Source organism: Furipterus horrens, unplaced genomic scaffold (genome assembly GCF_987537825.1).
Source record: "Furipterus horrens unplaced genomic scaffold, mFurHor1.1.pri manual_scaffold_15, whole genome shotgun sequence".
Taxonomy (NCBI): Eukaryota; Metazoa; Chordata; class Mammalia; order Chiroptera; family Furipteridae; genus Furipterus; species Furipterus horrens.
In genome coordinates this window covers 12,245,915-12,260,913 of record NW_028327185.1, presented here as the reverse complement: position 1 = coordinate 12,260,913, position 14,999 = coordinate 12,245,915, and the positions used below count along the sequence as shown (strand labels likewise).

General features: G+C 47.0%; 1 protein-coding gene across 1 annotated transcript in view; it reads left to right on the top strand.

Annotated features, from left to right (window-relative positions):
* KIF26B (kinesin family member 26B) overlaps window positions 1-14,999 on the top strand; it is a 363,294-nt gene that overhangs the window by 171,586 nt on the left and 176,709 nt on the right. Inside the window, exon 4 of the mRNA XM_090263265.1 lies at window positions 1,965-2,131. Coding sequence (XP_090119391.1) covers window positions 1,965-2,131 — 167 coding nt within the window. The remainder of the gene's footprint in view (window positions 1-1,964; window positions 2,132-14,999) is intronic.

Sequence of the window (14,999 nt, the reverse complement as noted above, 5' to 3'; positions counted from 1 at the left end):
TATGAGGAAGAAGAGGATTGTCAGCAAGCAAGGGGTGGACGGATAAAAGCGCATCCTTTGTTCTGTGGGTGATGATATAACTATTGATAGATGTGGATCTGTAGTCTTCCCTGCGTAATGTATAACTTAGTGATAAGCTATCAGAGTTTCAAAGAGCCACAGAAAGAATTTGGTTGGGTGCAGCTCTTTTGTAGCCAGATTTCATCTAGTAGGCAGTTCTTTTGGTTTGTGTTCGTTTAGTGGAACAATTCAGTGACAATCTATGGGGTTGGCCTGTGGCCCTTGCAGGGCCAAGGAAGAGTAAGGTATTCGTAACCAGCAAGACAGTACTCGGTGAGACCAATTCCAACAAGACGCAGCATTCAGATGTCTTCTTATGTCACAACCAATGTATGTGGCTGAGATCGTAGCTACTTGAGGAAAAGAAATGGTGTGATGAGTTTGGGGGTTTTATTTGTGGAGGTCGTCCCAGATGCCATCACGTTCCATGGGGGCTGCATAAGTGCTGTATTATGGTGACAACAGCGTGATGCCCCTATCCTCAGCCCCCGGTTATCTCGGGCCCCCTAGCCGGTTTCATCCCTCCAGGAGAGTGGCAGCTGGTGGAGGGGAGCCCACAGACACGGGCAGCAGAGCCAGCACAGGGAGAGGCGACCGGTCCCCCTGCACTGGGCAGCACCCTTGCTGAGCGCCGGGGATGTGCTCCGGGCCATCGGCTCGCTGCCTTTGCTGCCTCCACTCCGGGTTCTCGTACGTGGGTCGGGTTTGCTTACAACGCGCTGAATGAATGAGAATAAGAAAGTATGTGTTGGCAGAATTTCAGCTGAATAATGCCTCAGCTTTCCAAGTTAAGAGCAAAGTTTCAGGTCACTGGGGCTCAGAGTGATGGCTATTCTGCTAATAGTGAAAAGTACAAATGTTTTTATGTTCAGAGGTTAACAAGTGGGACTGGCCTCCTGGCCTGCTCAGTCGCAAAGTGGAAACTGGGCCTGATCCTTGCTTTATTGCACTTTCGAGGCAATTAGAAACTTTTTCCACTCAGCATTTAAGAACTCTGAGCTGGCTGGAGACGTTTTTGTTATTTTTTTAAGCTAAAGTTTCCTTTTTCTAAAAAAAACAACAATGTTTGCTTTTTTGCAAGTAGACCAAAGTTTTAAAGTAATAGGTTTTCAAAATAGCACATTAGACTTGCCTGCATAATTATTACATTTGTCATGGGATTAGCACTTTCTCACAGTGTATTTCTACCCAAGCTTCGCATTTTGCCCAGAAGTATGGTTCTTCATTGCATATCATGTGGATTTAGGCAAAATGGACCCAGCCCCATCGGCTAGAAACTTCCGTTTTTAAAGGCGATCATTGCAAATGAAATGGAAGCCATTGATCTAAATGAGCCAGTAGGAAAATTAAGTATTGAAAGGAGCTAAACCCTCCCCATAAACCCCATTGGTAATTCATGGTGGCTGCGTCTGTTTTTATGAGCTGCCTGCCCACAGCAAACAACAACAGATAGAATTATCCTTATGTGCGTCATTAGCAGCTTCTCATCTCCTTTTATAAAATGATACCTTTGTCCCACTCGTTTGTTTGAAGACGTTAGAGGCCATTCCTGGCAAGGCACCGGCTATCACTGGCTGATGTTACTAGACTGACTGGTCTTGGACTGCAAACAGTGTGGGTAATGGTTCGAGCTTTCCCCCCAAATGGAGGGGAGACGTAGACATAATTGAAACTTACAATGTCAGGGGTGATTTTATTCCATTATTTTTAATGCAGGTGAGGAGGTGTCAATGCTGAAAAATAGCCTTAGAGAATCCCTAAGTGCCACCTGTGCTATGTAACATGGGGGGCGTACTCCCCCCTCCGGCTCCGGCCCCCCGCTTGCTCTGGGGAGATGCTGTCAGTGGTGGGCAGGACGTGCGTGAGCCACAGGTAATGAGCTCAATATCCATTTCCCTCCTCAGATCTCGCAGCTGATGACAGAGACTGGCCGGGAAGGCCTGTCAGAAGCGGCGCTGAATCGCTACAATGCAGACAAGCCCTCAGCCTCCAGCGTCCCGGCCTCGCAGGGCTCCTGCGGGACCCCCGAGACCTCCGCGGGCACCTCGGTGGCTGCCTCCTTCTTCGCAAGGTAAGAGAGGTGTCCAGACCCACGGTTCTTTCAGATCCGCCCATCACGTGGGCCAGTGTAGCCGAATCCCTAGAGGAGTTTGGGGCCCTCCTTTGACCTCCCTCGTTCACAGAGGGGTTTTCAGCCTCAGCACTGTCGACATCTTGGTCCTGATACTTCTTTGTGGTGGGGACTGTCCTGTGCCTCATAGGATGTTTAGCAGCATCCCTCGCCTATACCCAATGGACTCCTGTAGCACCTTTTCCAGTTGCGACAACCAAAAATGTCTCCAGACATTGCAAGTGTCCCCTGGGTTGTTGAGAACCACTGTTCTAAGAATACGTGGCTGTGAAGATGCTCTTCCATGGGATGAGGAACTCTGGGGCAGGGGGCTGCCTGAGTGGCATTTCCAGATTTATCTTCTCATGACAGAATGAACTGCTTAAACACCATCAGATAGATGGCGGTTTTCTTCCTTCTTGGAACACTAGCTGGATAGTTATCAAATACTATCCGGCTAATCTTAGAAACTTTAAAAGCACGAGGAACAAAAAAGAAAGGCATTTCAGCAATGTTTTCTGCCTAATTTTAGCAACGTGGCGGAGACAGGACAGCAGACAGGGGGACAGCTGAGCAGGAAAGCACGTCAGGGGTGTCTGAACGCGGTCCCCTGATTTTATGAATGAGGAAGCTGAGGCCCAGGAAAGTGAACCTATGAGTTAATGTACAACAAATAAACCAGAAATAGAAACCAGATTTCTCTGCTCTGTGATTCATTCTTTCTTTGATACTTGGAACTGAACCTTGGGAAACGTTTTCTGCCTTTGATTTGTAAGCTCCTGATGTTGAAATGCATGTGAAACCAGAAGGCCTCTTGGGTTCCAGTTCCAAGTCTGCCTCAGTTTCCTCATCTGTAAAGTGAGGATAACACTCACTCCTCAGAGGTGCTCTGAGGATTCAGAGGAGTGTAAACTGTTAAGTGCTGTACAAATGTTCATCCAATAAGGCCTTCGCTACTATGGCAGGAGGACAGAACATCATGTAGCTTTTCTTGTCACCCTCATGAATGGGAACATTGAAAGCACAAACGTGAGGAAGGGGCTCAGATTAGGTAAAGAGCAGTGAGAGGGGGAGAGGAGGGCTAATCCCCGGGTTAAGGCGCAGTAAGGCAGCCATGGGGCTTGTTGGGAGACTGGCTTTGGGGTTCTGGTGATTCCTTGGTGCCGTATTGACTGTCCTGTGGATGACTGGGCCAACTTGAATGTATGAGAAGTGAGAGGAAATATGTACGTGCCACCCAGCCACCCTTGGGGGCCACCATGCTAGCTCTGTGTGGACATGGACTCATTTCTGTGTTGTTTGGGCCACTGAGCAAGCTCCCTGGGTGCTGGTGTCACACCCGTGCCATTCAGGGAGGGAATAAAGAGATGGAACAAAGCCTGAGGAAAATGCCACAGCACCGAAGATCCTAGGACTTAGCGAGGTAATCAGAGCTTGTCCAGAGAGGAAGTGACCCAAGTGCAGAAAATCTTGGAAGCTACATCACTGGGGCAGGTTTAGTCTGGAGAAGAGAGTCCTCAGCTACCTGTTGGGCTGTGACATGAAAGAGATTTGGTTGGTTCTGGAGATAACCTCACTGTGTGGACAAAGGCCGAATAAAACCTGGTAATGGAAGGGAGATGTTGCCCAGATCAGAATGAAAGAGAACTTTCTCACCATGCAAACTGTCCCTGGAGAGAGTGAGGTCCCTGTCACTTGGGGAGAGCAAGCTTACATTGGATCACTACTTGGTTGGCCTCATCACTGGAGAGAATATTCAGTGCTTAGATGTGAAAAGCCTTCAGTGAAAGTTCATCCACAGATTTTTTTTTTTAATATAGAGACATACACACACACACACACACACCACCACCACCACCACCACCACCACCACCACCACCACCTGGATTTGGCCTGGGAAGAAATAAGAGGTTAAGACTCCTGATGGACAGAGTCATTCTGTTCCCTCTGCTCTTTCCCCAGATGACTGCGTGGCTCAGCCCTCCCTTAAGATCTTTGCTCAAATGCCATTTACTGGCCAGGTCTTCTCTGCCCTCCCTATTTAATATTACAGCTATTCTGTCTCTGCATCTCTCCTCCCACATCATATCCATTGTCTTATGAGTATTTGTTGAATGAATGAGTGACTGAGTGAGTGAATGAATCTCAGACTAAAAGGGAGACGGGCAGCTAAGTCTCCAGATTGTTCTCCACTACAGCTCTTTGAAAAGTTCTTATCTTCTCCCACTCAGTTCAAACTTCGTGCTCAGGAATTAACTTATTCTTTTAGCTATGGGACGTTTTGGGGAGATATGCATCATAAGAAAGCATGGGCAAAGGCATCACTGGGAAATTGAGATTCTTGCGAAAGTATACGTACCTAGTTGTCTTTTTCAGGAGGAGGATTCGTAAGAGATGGGACAAGTGCTGTTGCCTGAGACAGTAAACCCAAGAAAGAGTTAAAAGCGTGGAAAGAGTTATGAGTTATAGGACAGAGACACAGTGCGGCTCTCCGTCTTTCTTCCTGTCTCATCGAAAACCTGGCTTTTCCTCCCTTGAAGAAACCTCCTCTGCTTTCTGTCCCCTGCTTTGATTTATTATTTTAATTCTATAGCTGTCTTAGTGAAGTATGTAAAGCGTTTGGGGACAAGATCACGTGGAAAACTTTATGGAGACTAGAGATGTATTGTATTACGTGGTAGTGGGTAGAGGTTCTGTATGCTGATGAGTCACACTGTTGATGGAAACGCGAATCTGTCCGTGGTATTGTCTGGTGACTGATGAGAGCCCTGGAAGGAGGAACTCAGGAATACAGTTATCATGGTTTCTTTAGAAACAGGTAGACCCAACGTATGAAGAAACCTAGTTGAAGTCTCTGCTTCGTATGCTGAGAGATGTCCCTGAAGGTGGGCTTTTTATTTTCTGACCTCTCAAATGGAAATCATGAATTTTTCTTTTGCTCCTCTCTGGTTCCTAAGGTGTAGATTTCATGTGGACAGAAACTGTGTCTAATCCCCACCTGCACTTAAGGTCCTGCCTGGTGATCAGGGCGAACTCAGGAAGTGAACGTTGAAAGGCTGAGTCAGTGAAGAGAAACTATGGGATGGGGCTTGAAAATAGCTAAATTTATCGTGTAGCCACAGAGTTGTCGTTCTGGCAAATACTAGAACTGGTGTCAAAAGTACTTCTGATGAACAAGAAAACAAAAAGAATAGTTTTCATTTTTGATTTCAACACAGATTGAGCCGTACACTACTTCTGATTATCATCTTTTTATTTAGCTTATGCCTCACGCTGTAATCAGATGCTTTTCTTAGCACCTGGTGTGCCTGTTTGTGGAGTACACTGAAATTCAGGAAATAGGATTTTACGAGCCTAGAAATAATGGCCTCTGTCATTTTCTTGGCATCCTCCAAACCCAAAGCCTGAAGAGTCCACAGTTTGTCCTTTTCAACCCTGGCAAAGGAAAGAAAGCGCCTTAGCAGTAACAAAGAAAGGAAAATTCTCTTGGGCACCTGTAGGGAACAGGGTGTAATCAGCTCCAGACAAGCCACTTCGAATAAAAAATGAGCAAATAGAAGCCATCACTCACCATTTATTGCCAGTTTTTTAGGTGCTTCAAAAAATAAATATGGTTCATTTTTTCTCAAATAAACTTTTCTTTATTATCCTCTCCATCTCTTTGGTGCTGACCCGCAAGTGGCTTTGTGGGACAAGCAGAATATATTTCTGGACCTGGCTCTCCAGAAATTTAGAGGCACATTCTAGGACTAAAAAAATACTGTAAACAGTCTTTAAGTCCCAGTACGTGCTCTCACCACTTACAAGTGTTTAAATATCAAAACAGGACCTTGTTTCCACCCATGGGGAGCTCCAAGTATCAGGTTAAGATTGAGAGAGGCGGTGGAAGAGAGCCAGGGATTGCAGTCTGCCCTGGCTGGGGTCCAGGCTGTCTCCCCGCTGCCTCCACAGCCCCTCAGCACCGCTGTTCCCAGGGCCCCTCGGGAATTCTCCAGATGGACGGAGGCAGCTGCCTCAGGTCCTGTTGACCCCCATGCCCTCATGACTCTCTGGTCATCATTCTCTGAATGAAGCCTCTAGCTCCCCAGGTTCATTCAGCGCTGGGACCCCCCCCCCCCCGCCCCCAAGGGCTTCCTCTGGTCGCTGGAGCCCACTGTACTGCAGTGTGGAGACAGGCCAGTATGGCAGGGAGGTGATCCTCTTGGGACCAGCTCCCCACTGAGGCCGACAGAAGTTGGGGGATAAATACCCCCAGCTCTCTTGCCCTTTGGTTGGGATAACACTGAGACAGGTACACCATGTGTCCCAGATTTCGTAAGTAGGATCGAGGCTTAGTTGCCCACATCAGCTTGATGCCACACCCTCTGGTGGCTTCCTTCCCTTTCTGTCTCACTTTCCCGCTCCCCTCCCGCTGCTTCCAGGAATCACCTCCTGATTAACCTGGTAGCACTCTCATCTTTTTCTAGTGAAGCATCTGAGGAAATCCAGGTTAAGATATTAGCAATATATTCTCATCCATCCATCCATCTGTCCATCCATCTATCTGTCTATGCATTCATGCATCTATCCATTCATCCATCCACCCATCTACTCACCCATCCACCCCTCCATCCATGCAGCCATCCTTCTGTCCATCCATCTGTCTATCCATCCATTCATCTATCCATGCAACCATCCACCCATATACTCATCCATCCATCCATCCATCCATCCATCCATCCATCCATCCATCCATCCATGCAGCCATCTTTCTGTCCATCTATCCATCCATCCATTCACCCATCCATCCATCCCTCCATTCATCTACCCCTTTACCCACCTGTCCATCTACCCATCCACCCACAATTGACCCAGCTACCCAGCGTGTAGTAAGCCCATACTGTAGGCCAGGCATTATATTAGACACTGAGGATAGAAGAAAGGCAGGCACTGCCATCAGGGACATCCTAGTCCAAAGGGGTAGCTGCTCCCCTTACTGGACAGGTATAAACACATGGACGTTCACTCTCCCTGAGTTCTCAGGTTGTTTGGAATCTAAAGAGGCCTTCACATTGCCCCTATTATTATCAGAAATTATCTTATTCGTTCATTTCCTTACTGGCTTATTGCCTGTCTCCCCTTCCAGAATGTAAAATCGATGGAAAGAGGCACTTGTCTGTCTTGTTCCATCCTTGCACCCGCAACTCTTAGAACAGGGCTGGCACCGGTAAATACTTGGTGACCGCGTCTCAGAGGCACTGTGGCGTCTGCCGTGGGGGAGGTCCCCTGTGTTAAGGAGCAGCTAAGTTCCACTCTGGAAGCAGTGTCTCCAAAGCACCCTGAGAGTCTCCGCTGAGGGCCGGAGGGAAAGAGCGAGTGCTCCCCACCCCACCCATGCCACCCAGCTCTGAGGAGAGGGGCTTCCTTCCAGACCCATCCCCCTCCCCCTGCCCCCCGCCACCCAGGAACTAAGGACTTTGCCCAACCATGTGCCTGAGGTGAGCGCTTTCCTTTAACATACTGGAGGGCGATCTGCTTAGGTCAGAGTCTGCTGACTTAAATGTTAGTCACACCTAAAAATACCTTCAGAGCAGCACGTAGACGGGTGCTCGACCAAACAACCAGGCACATCAATCACCATGAAACTGACCATCGCACCTGGAATCAACGCCAAGTTTAGCTTGAATATACTTCCCATTCTGTGCAGGACGCACCTGCCGGCCCTCAGGTGGCATGCCTTGGTGCCTCCTCTGTTGACCTCCAGTCCTTGGCCTTTCTTCCTCAGTGTCCTTACACCTAAGTCCTCACACCTCTTGGAGAAACTGGAGCCTCCCTTATCACTTATTACTTAAGATGTGAGCTTTTTATTTTAGCTTTCACACTGAAGAGTGAGAAAATACAACTAGGTATCATTCATCTTCAAGCTTCTCTGTGGTCTCAATGGCCAACCACGGCCTCCAAGACAGTGGTAGGTTTCCTCCTTCCCATAGTCTTCATTTTCTTTAAGGCTGGAAACCAGGCAAATTGATTTATGGAGCCTAGATCCTGCTTTGTTGTGGGGAGGGAAGCAAAGTGCTGTTCAAGCTGCAGTAAATTTAACCATCACTGGTATTCCTTTACACATTCAGGAAAAAAAAATCAAAGTTAACATTACTATTGTTACAGGAGGTCATAAATTAAAAATAGCAAGTCCATGTCCTATACACCTGGAACTTCAAAACTGCAGCCTGTCCATTCTGGGGTTGCCCCCGTCACAAAAGGGGCATGGGCAGGGAGGGGGAGTTACGGATCAAACAAGATCTCCCATCATAGCTTTAAAATCCAAGCAGTGATTCACACATGTTTTTTTGACTGTTTTTTAAAATTTCTTTTTTCTTTCAGGATGAGGAATTTAATTTACCTGAAGTGTAGACTAAGAATTTGACCCCATTTAATTTTTCCCTCTAACCATTCTCTCTTTGTTACTTTCTCTCTCTCTCCCCCTCACCTCTCTGGCTTTGAATTTGTTATTTTACATAAATTCCAAAAGAAATCTAATAGCATCAGCAACAAAACACAGGAAAAGTCTTCTTTATTTTCACTGTTCTGGGCTATAAGTTGCTCCATGTTCTCAAATAATCCATCCCAGGAGGGCTGGTGGGGGGAATTTGATTAGCCTTAGCCTCTTCAGTGCTTTGGCACCTGCACACCAGAGAGCTCCCAAGCGTGGGGAAGTTATTTTTTCACCGGTTCCCATGGGATTGCTGGTCACCTGTGTGCCACTGGACAGGGGCTGAGATGGGGTGGCCCTGGCAGGCAAAAGCACTGGTGTGTCTCTGAGGCCCCATAGACATTTATTTCATTTTGTTTTTTGAGAACTGTTTACATTTTTTTAAAGAAATGCATAAATCAAGGAGAGGGAGAAGATATACTTTATTTAGATTTTTCAGAAAGTTTTAAAAAATAAATTATACCAGAAGTGGTAGAAATCAGGTTTTACTACCATAGCACCCAGCTCTCCACATTAGGATTTGCCAGAGAGAACAGAAGACATGCTCACACAAACCACGGTGCATGAATGTTCAGAGCAACATTTTTCTTAAAAACCAAAAACTGGAAACAACTTATGGCCACCAACTGAGAAATGGATTAAAAAAAATACGGTATATGCATACTGTGGAATATTCCTGAGAGTATTTAAGTTGTTGGTATATGCAACAACATGAATAAACTGCAAAAAATTACAGCAAGTGAGAGAATCCAGACTCGCCCACAAAAACGGAAGACTACATATGGTATGATTTCACTTATATCAAATTATAAGCAATGCAGGCTAATCTATAATGACAGGAAGCACAGCAGTGGTTGACTAGGAATGGTGGTGGGAGGGAGGGGCAGCCAACGAATGGGCGTGAGGGGTAATGGGTGTGTCTATGATCTTGTCATGTGTACATACACACAGGTGTGTACATGTGACAAAACTCACGAACTTGTGGACTTTAAATATGCACAGTTTATTTGATACCAGTCAATACCTCACTGAAGCTAAACAAATGACTGTTATTTGGATTAGAGAAAATGTTTTGAAATGGAGAAAGAATTGTCCTAGAAAGTAAGTAAAAAGTTGGGATAAATGATCATTTTCTCTGGAGGGAAAAGTGTTAAGAACAGGAACCCATAGTTAACATTTTTTCAAGCGATCAAGATAAAAAGGTATCATGGGAAATCTCCAGATTTGCGCACAGAAGTAAGTTCTTCCAGGTAGTAAAATATTGTCAGGGTAGAATGAAGAGGAGAAAAAGCGAGTAGAGGAGCTTTAATGAGAACAGAAAGAAAGAGTTCAGGTGAAATAAACAATTCAAACAACTCTGTGACATAGTAGACAACCTGAGGACTTTATTGCCTGGAGGGTCATTCTAAGTTGATGACCAGGGACACCAACGTGCTGGACATGATCACAAAGAATATTAGAAATCAAGCAAATGGTACCATCTTACCTTCGCACAGAGTAAAAATCTGTTTGACCCTAGAAGTTCTGGAGTTCTGGTAAGTACACCTTATAATATAGGAGAGAAGCCAAAACCGTAATGTAGGAGAGGAGCTGGAAGAACTGTCATTTGGGAAAAGGCAGTTGGAAGAACTCAGTCTGGAAGACAAGGTATTGGAAGGAATCCAAATAGCTCCTCTGACATGTGTGTAGATTATTCATTAAATCTTGGAGTTCTCTCGTAAGATTGAGAAGCAGCAGCATTAGGGAAAAATAAAGCAAGCTTCCCCCATATCCTATGACCCAGGACCTACTGGGAATATCAGTCTGCAGGCCCAGATTCATTCACAGATGGCAGGCTGATTGGAAGCTATTAGGCAGAGTTGGGGGTTGGGGAGCAGATCCCCAACTTCTGCCTCTCTTGAACAAGAAGAGATGGAATTCTCAGCTGAGTCCTGATAATGGCTGTTCTCGTCTGTTTCTGAAGTAGTTGTTTCTATAGCATTTTTAAAAGTAGCCACCTTGTCCTAAGCATTTTTATCAGCAACAGGTCAGCTGATAGAAATGCTTGGTGTAGGCTGGAAGCATTGGTGCATTTCGAAGCCCGTTTGGTAAGTCCAGGCTGGACACCTATCCCGGGCCCACTCCTTTGGATGGCAGCCTTGTGGGCAGGCTGGAGTCCAGTGACCTCCTGTGTCCGAAGTTTGGATAGGAATGTCAACAGAGAAGGTGCTAGGCTGTTAGCACCTGCACCTGGGATTGTTTCCTGCCCATGAGGAGGCGAGACAGGTGACAATGAAACTCCAGACTGGTGCACTCCATCGGGAAGACGGGATGTCCCCGTGCACTCTCCTTGGCTTCGTGTGGGATTGCCAGGAACCGCTCTGGGACTGTGAACTGCAACCATCTGCCTGCTGGAACCTGGGGAGCAATCTAGCTGGTCTCTCTGGCCGTGAGGAAGAGGGGGCATGTGCCACGTGGGCATTGGTGTCCAGTGTTGGTCCCCAGGGAGGTGCTGAGTGTGGGAAACAAAGCGACTCCCGTCTGTAAGTGAAGATGCAAGGAAGTCTGATGGTCCCCAAAGGATGCGGCTGCCCCGTTTCCCGTGTAAAGGGGGTGGAAGGATACGTTTTGGAAAAAAAAATAAGTTGGTTTCCCCCCCATATGTCTATATCTCTGCTGCAACAGAGTGAAGGAGTCTTTATTGCTGGCTTCCTGTTGGCTGTAACCATGTAATTTTCTGGTGCTCCGTGAGCATCATTGTTTATTGCTTCCTCCTCTTCCTCGACCTGCCCCCCATTTCATATGCCGGCTCCTGGGAGTGGAGGTTCCAGTCTGATCGGCTAACGAGTGTGTGATTCTGACAGTAACGAGCAACACAGAGAGACCCCAGGAGAGAAATGAGCAGGGGACGTTCCTATATTTTTATGCGGAGATTGATAATCAAGGCTAACAATCCCAGCAGAAGGTGAACACCACATTAAACAGAGGGGAAAAGATAATAAAATATCACCTGCTGCTTAACAATCATCGGGTGGAAACGCTCCCTGGAACTATCCAGCTGTTGCACTTCATGGCTCATAAAGACTCAGTAACGTCCGTCAAGGGCCTTTTTCTTAGTGAGGAACCATTTTTTTCATGCAGTTATGACAGCATCTGGTTCCTGTGCCTGGAAGTGCAGAGAACATCCACGGGCCCAGGCGGACCGTTGCCGGGGAAGAGCCTGCCTGCAGAGGCGCCTGGCTCCTCTGATAGGTTTGGGGTCCCTTCTCACCTCGAGGGCATCATCAAAATGCAGGTTCCAGTTCAGCAGGCAGGCACTGAGCACCAGCTGCGTGCCAAGTATTGCGTTAGTTTATCTCAGTTAATCCCCACAACTGTGAGGTAGGTATTATCACCATTTTAAAAAGACTATGAAGGGATACAGAGCATACCCATTGGAGGTCACACTGCTGCAAGCGACAGGCCAAGGTGCCCAAGACTGGTGGCCTGTGCTCTGTGCCACATTGCTGCAAAGATGGAAGAAGCAGTGAGAGCTGCTTCCTGTCTATGCTCCCGGTACGTGTGAGCTGCCTCTGCGCGCGCTTGTGCTAGCTGGGTGCCGGTGCACGTGTGTGTTGAGAAGGAATGATACTTTCTAGAAGACTCAAACAAGGCGAGTACCGGGTGGCCTGCTGCTTCAGGTTGCGTTGCCCAGAAGCAGATCCTGCAGTGAGGATTCCTGTTGCAAGTGACTTATTAGGGATGTGGTCCCCGGGGAACTGGGGGAGCCAAAGACGGCGGCCATCAGTGTCAGCCTGATCTTGCTGGGGCCTTGGGGTGTGAGTTGCGCCTCAGAGTTGTCCTGGGCTGGGGCTGTGATGCTCCCTGACCACCGAGTAGGGTTTCAGAAGAGCGGTGAATCCCAGAGACTTCCTGCCAGCTCTTCACACATGCCATGCAGGCAAGGCAGGCTCCAGAAGGCCAAGGGCAGGTGCTGACTGTCAGAAGCAAAAGTGCACTGCAGGGGGGCCTGCAAAATGCAGAAAGAGCCCCAGGGGGGGGCCTGGGCTCGGCACCAGCGTGATCACCTGCACCTGCCCTTCCTTACACCTGGCTGGCGGGAGAGGAGGCTGATGAGATAGGAGAGCAGCAGCGAGATTAAACAGATGTTGCCAAGCAATACCAATAGCCGTATCGCCACAAGAAAGGGGGTGATTTTCCTGAATTTTAGGGGTGGTCTTTTTCATCACTAAGTTTAGCTGTCTTGGATAGGTGAGTCACTTTCAAAGCAAATTAGCGTGAGACAGAACATTGGGTTATTTCATGTTGGATGGTATACTGGGACAAGGCAGACTAACGTCTCCTGGAAGGGAAGGAAAGTTGTTTCTGAGTAAACGTCCATGTTCTTTTACAAGGTGGGGAAATGGAAAAGGAAGAGGAAAGCTGGAGCGTTGCCCAAGACAGGGAGCCCCCTCCATCTGAAACCATGCTGTGACTTGAAGTGCCACAGATTCCAAATCCATTTGTGTCTGTCTTCAAACCCAATAGCTGCCTGTAAAAAATAATAGTCATACAGTATGGAAACCCATAGCAACAACAGTTTAAGTGAAAACAGATTTCTTCCATTTAAAGGAAAGTAAACTCATTGTTTTGGGGTTAGGGGTTCCTCACATGGGTCCCAGCTGAACACAGCCACCACATTCCTATGTAATTTGTGGCAGAATCTGGTCTGTCCTTGGCTCACTTTATATCTGTCACAGTCCTCAACACTGAGGAATCAACACCAAGTACAGTATGGTTTTCATGTCACAAATGAACAGGGACTAGAACAAATGGTCCTCCTCCTGGGGCTGGTCGAGGGCACGGAGAGTGAAATCCAAGGTGTGGTAATCAGATTTAAAAAAAAAATCCTCACCGGAGGACATTTTTTCATTGCTTTTAGAGAGATGAGGGTGGGAGCTGGGGGGAGGGAGAGAGAGAGAAGCATCAATTGTTGCCTCCCCAAACATGTCCCAGGTCTACAAGACAAAGGTCCAGCCAGGCGAGCCAGGCAGACCAGGGCCGGGCCCCTCCCTTCTGCAAAGACACATCACTACTGCTGTCGCTAGAGAGTTCCCATAGATCCTGACTGGGTTCTGGAGGAGAAAAGGCGGTTTCGTTATTTGGGAAGTAAATTTAATTTTTTTTTCATTTTCATATTTGGAGGTACAATTTCTGACTCTTCCATAAAATATGTATGCCCTGAACATTTCAGATTCTTAGGATCTAATCCGATTGATTGATTGAGTGATTGAGTGATTATCTTCCTTGTAGTTGCTACTCTGGGTTGCTTTAGCTTTGCCTTCACTTCAGAGCACGTGGGTGGGTCAGGTTGGCGCTCTGGAGCTGGGGCGTCATTGCTGGTACACTCGATGCTGCTGCTGTGTTCTTGCTCTTGCACTTAAAAAGCTCACGAGGTGCTTCGGTCTCCTCTGCTCAAGGTCACTTGAGTTGGTAATGCCAAGGAGCTCATGGGTAGTGTTCTAGCTTTGATGTTTTCATTCAGTGCTCTCCAACTTGTCTTTTGTTCTGGGTATGTGTCTACTAAGTGAATACGAATATGCTTGGTACCAGGATGATAAGTCATAGCTCCTAACAAGGACTAATCTTTAAAAAAAGGAATTAATGCAGGTGTTCTGGAGCTGTGGCTGATGCCCAAAGGCCTGGAGGAGACCTTGGAGTTCTCTGTGGGGCGTTAATGGAAACATCCAGGGCTGTGTTCAGTCTGAAGTTTGATAACTGTTGTTCAGATTCAGAATTGGCCGAATCCTCTCTTGCATACACAGACCTACCTTGACTTTTAACAACTTCATGCTGTCTGTTCATTGACAAATTTATTTAACATCTATGGATTCCAGATAGTAAGGTCTGCTAAGCTTTGGCTAGCCTTGTATTTTTAAAACCAGAAGCACCCAGCAGCTATTAAATCCTTAAAGCAATACAAAATATTCGCCACCATAGCAGCCTGAGAGTAGAGATCCCTGGTGTTCAATTTAGCACATCTGTACTCGAGGATTGACCCTCCGTTGCTGTTTTTGGCCCGCGAGTTCAGAATAACATCATGTGGATTTTGCACCAAAGTGAACACAGCAACAGACAGTCCATCACAATAATAGAAAGAGGCTGGATCCTGCAGCTGCCATCCACGTCAAGGTTCTTGCTTTCATTGAGCTCTGCAGCCCCAGGGAGCGTGGTCATATGGAAGCGATTGCGGTGAAAAGACCAAGATGTTTCTAAAAATCAGTGAGAACAATTTGCAAGCCCGAGTCAAGAAACAAGCTGGACGCACCACAAAGGAAATGCATTTTCCGAATAACCTTTCTTGGAGGAGGCTTTAGATAACTTGTCTTTGAATTGCATTTG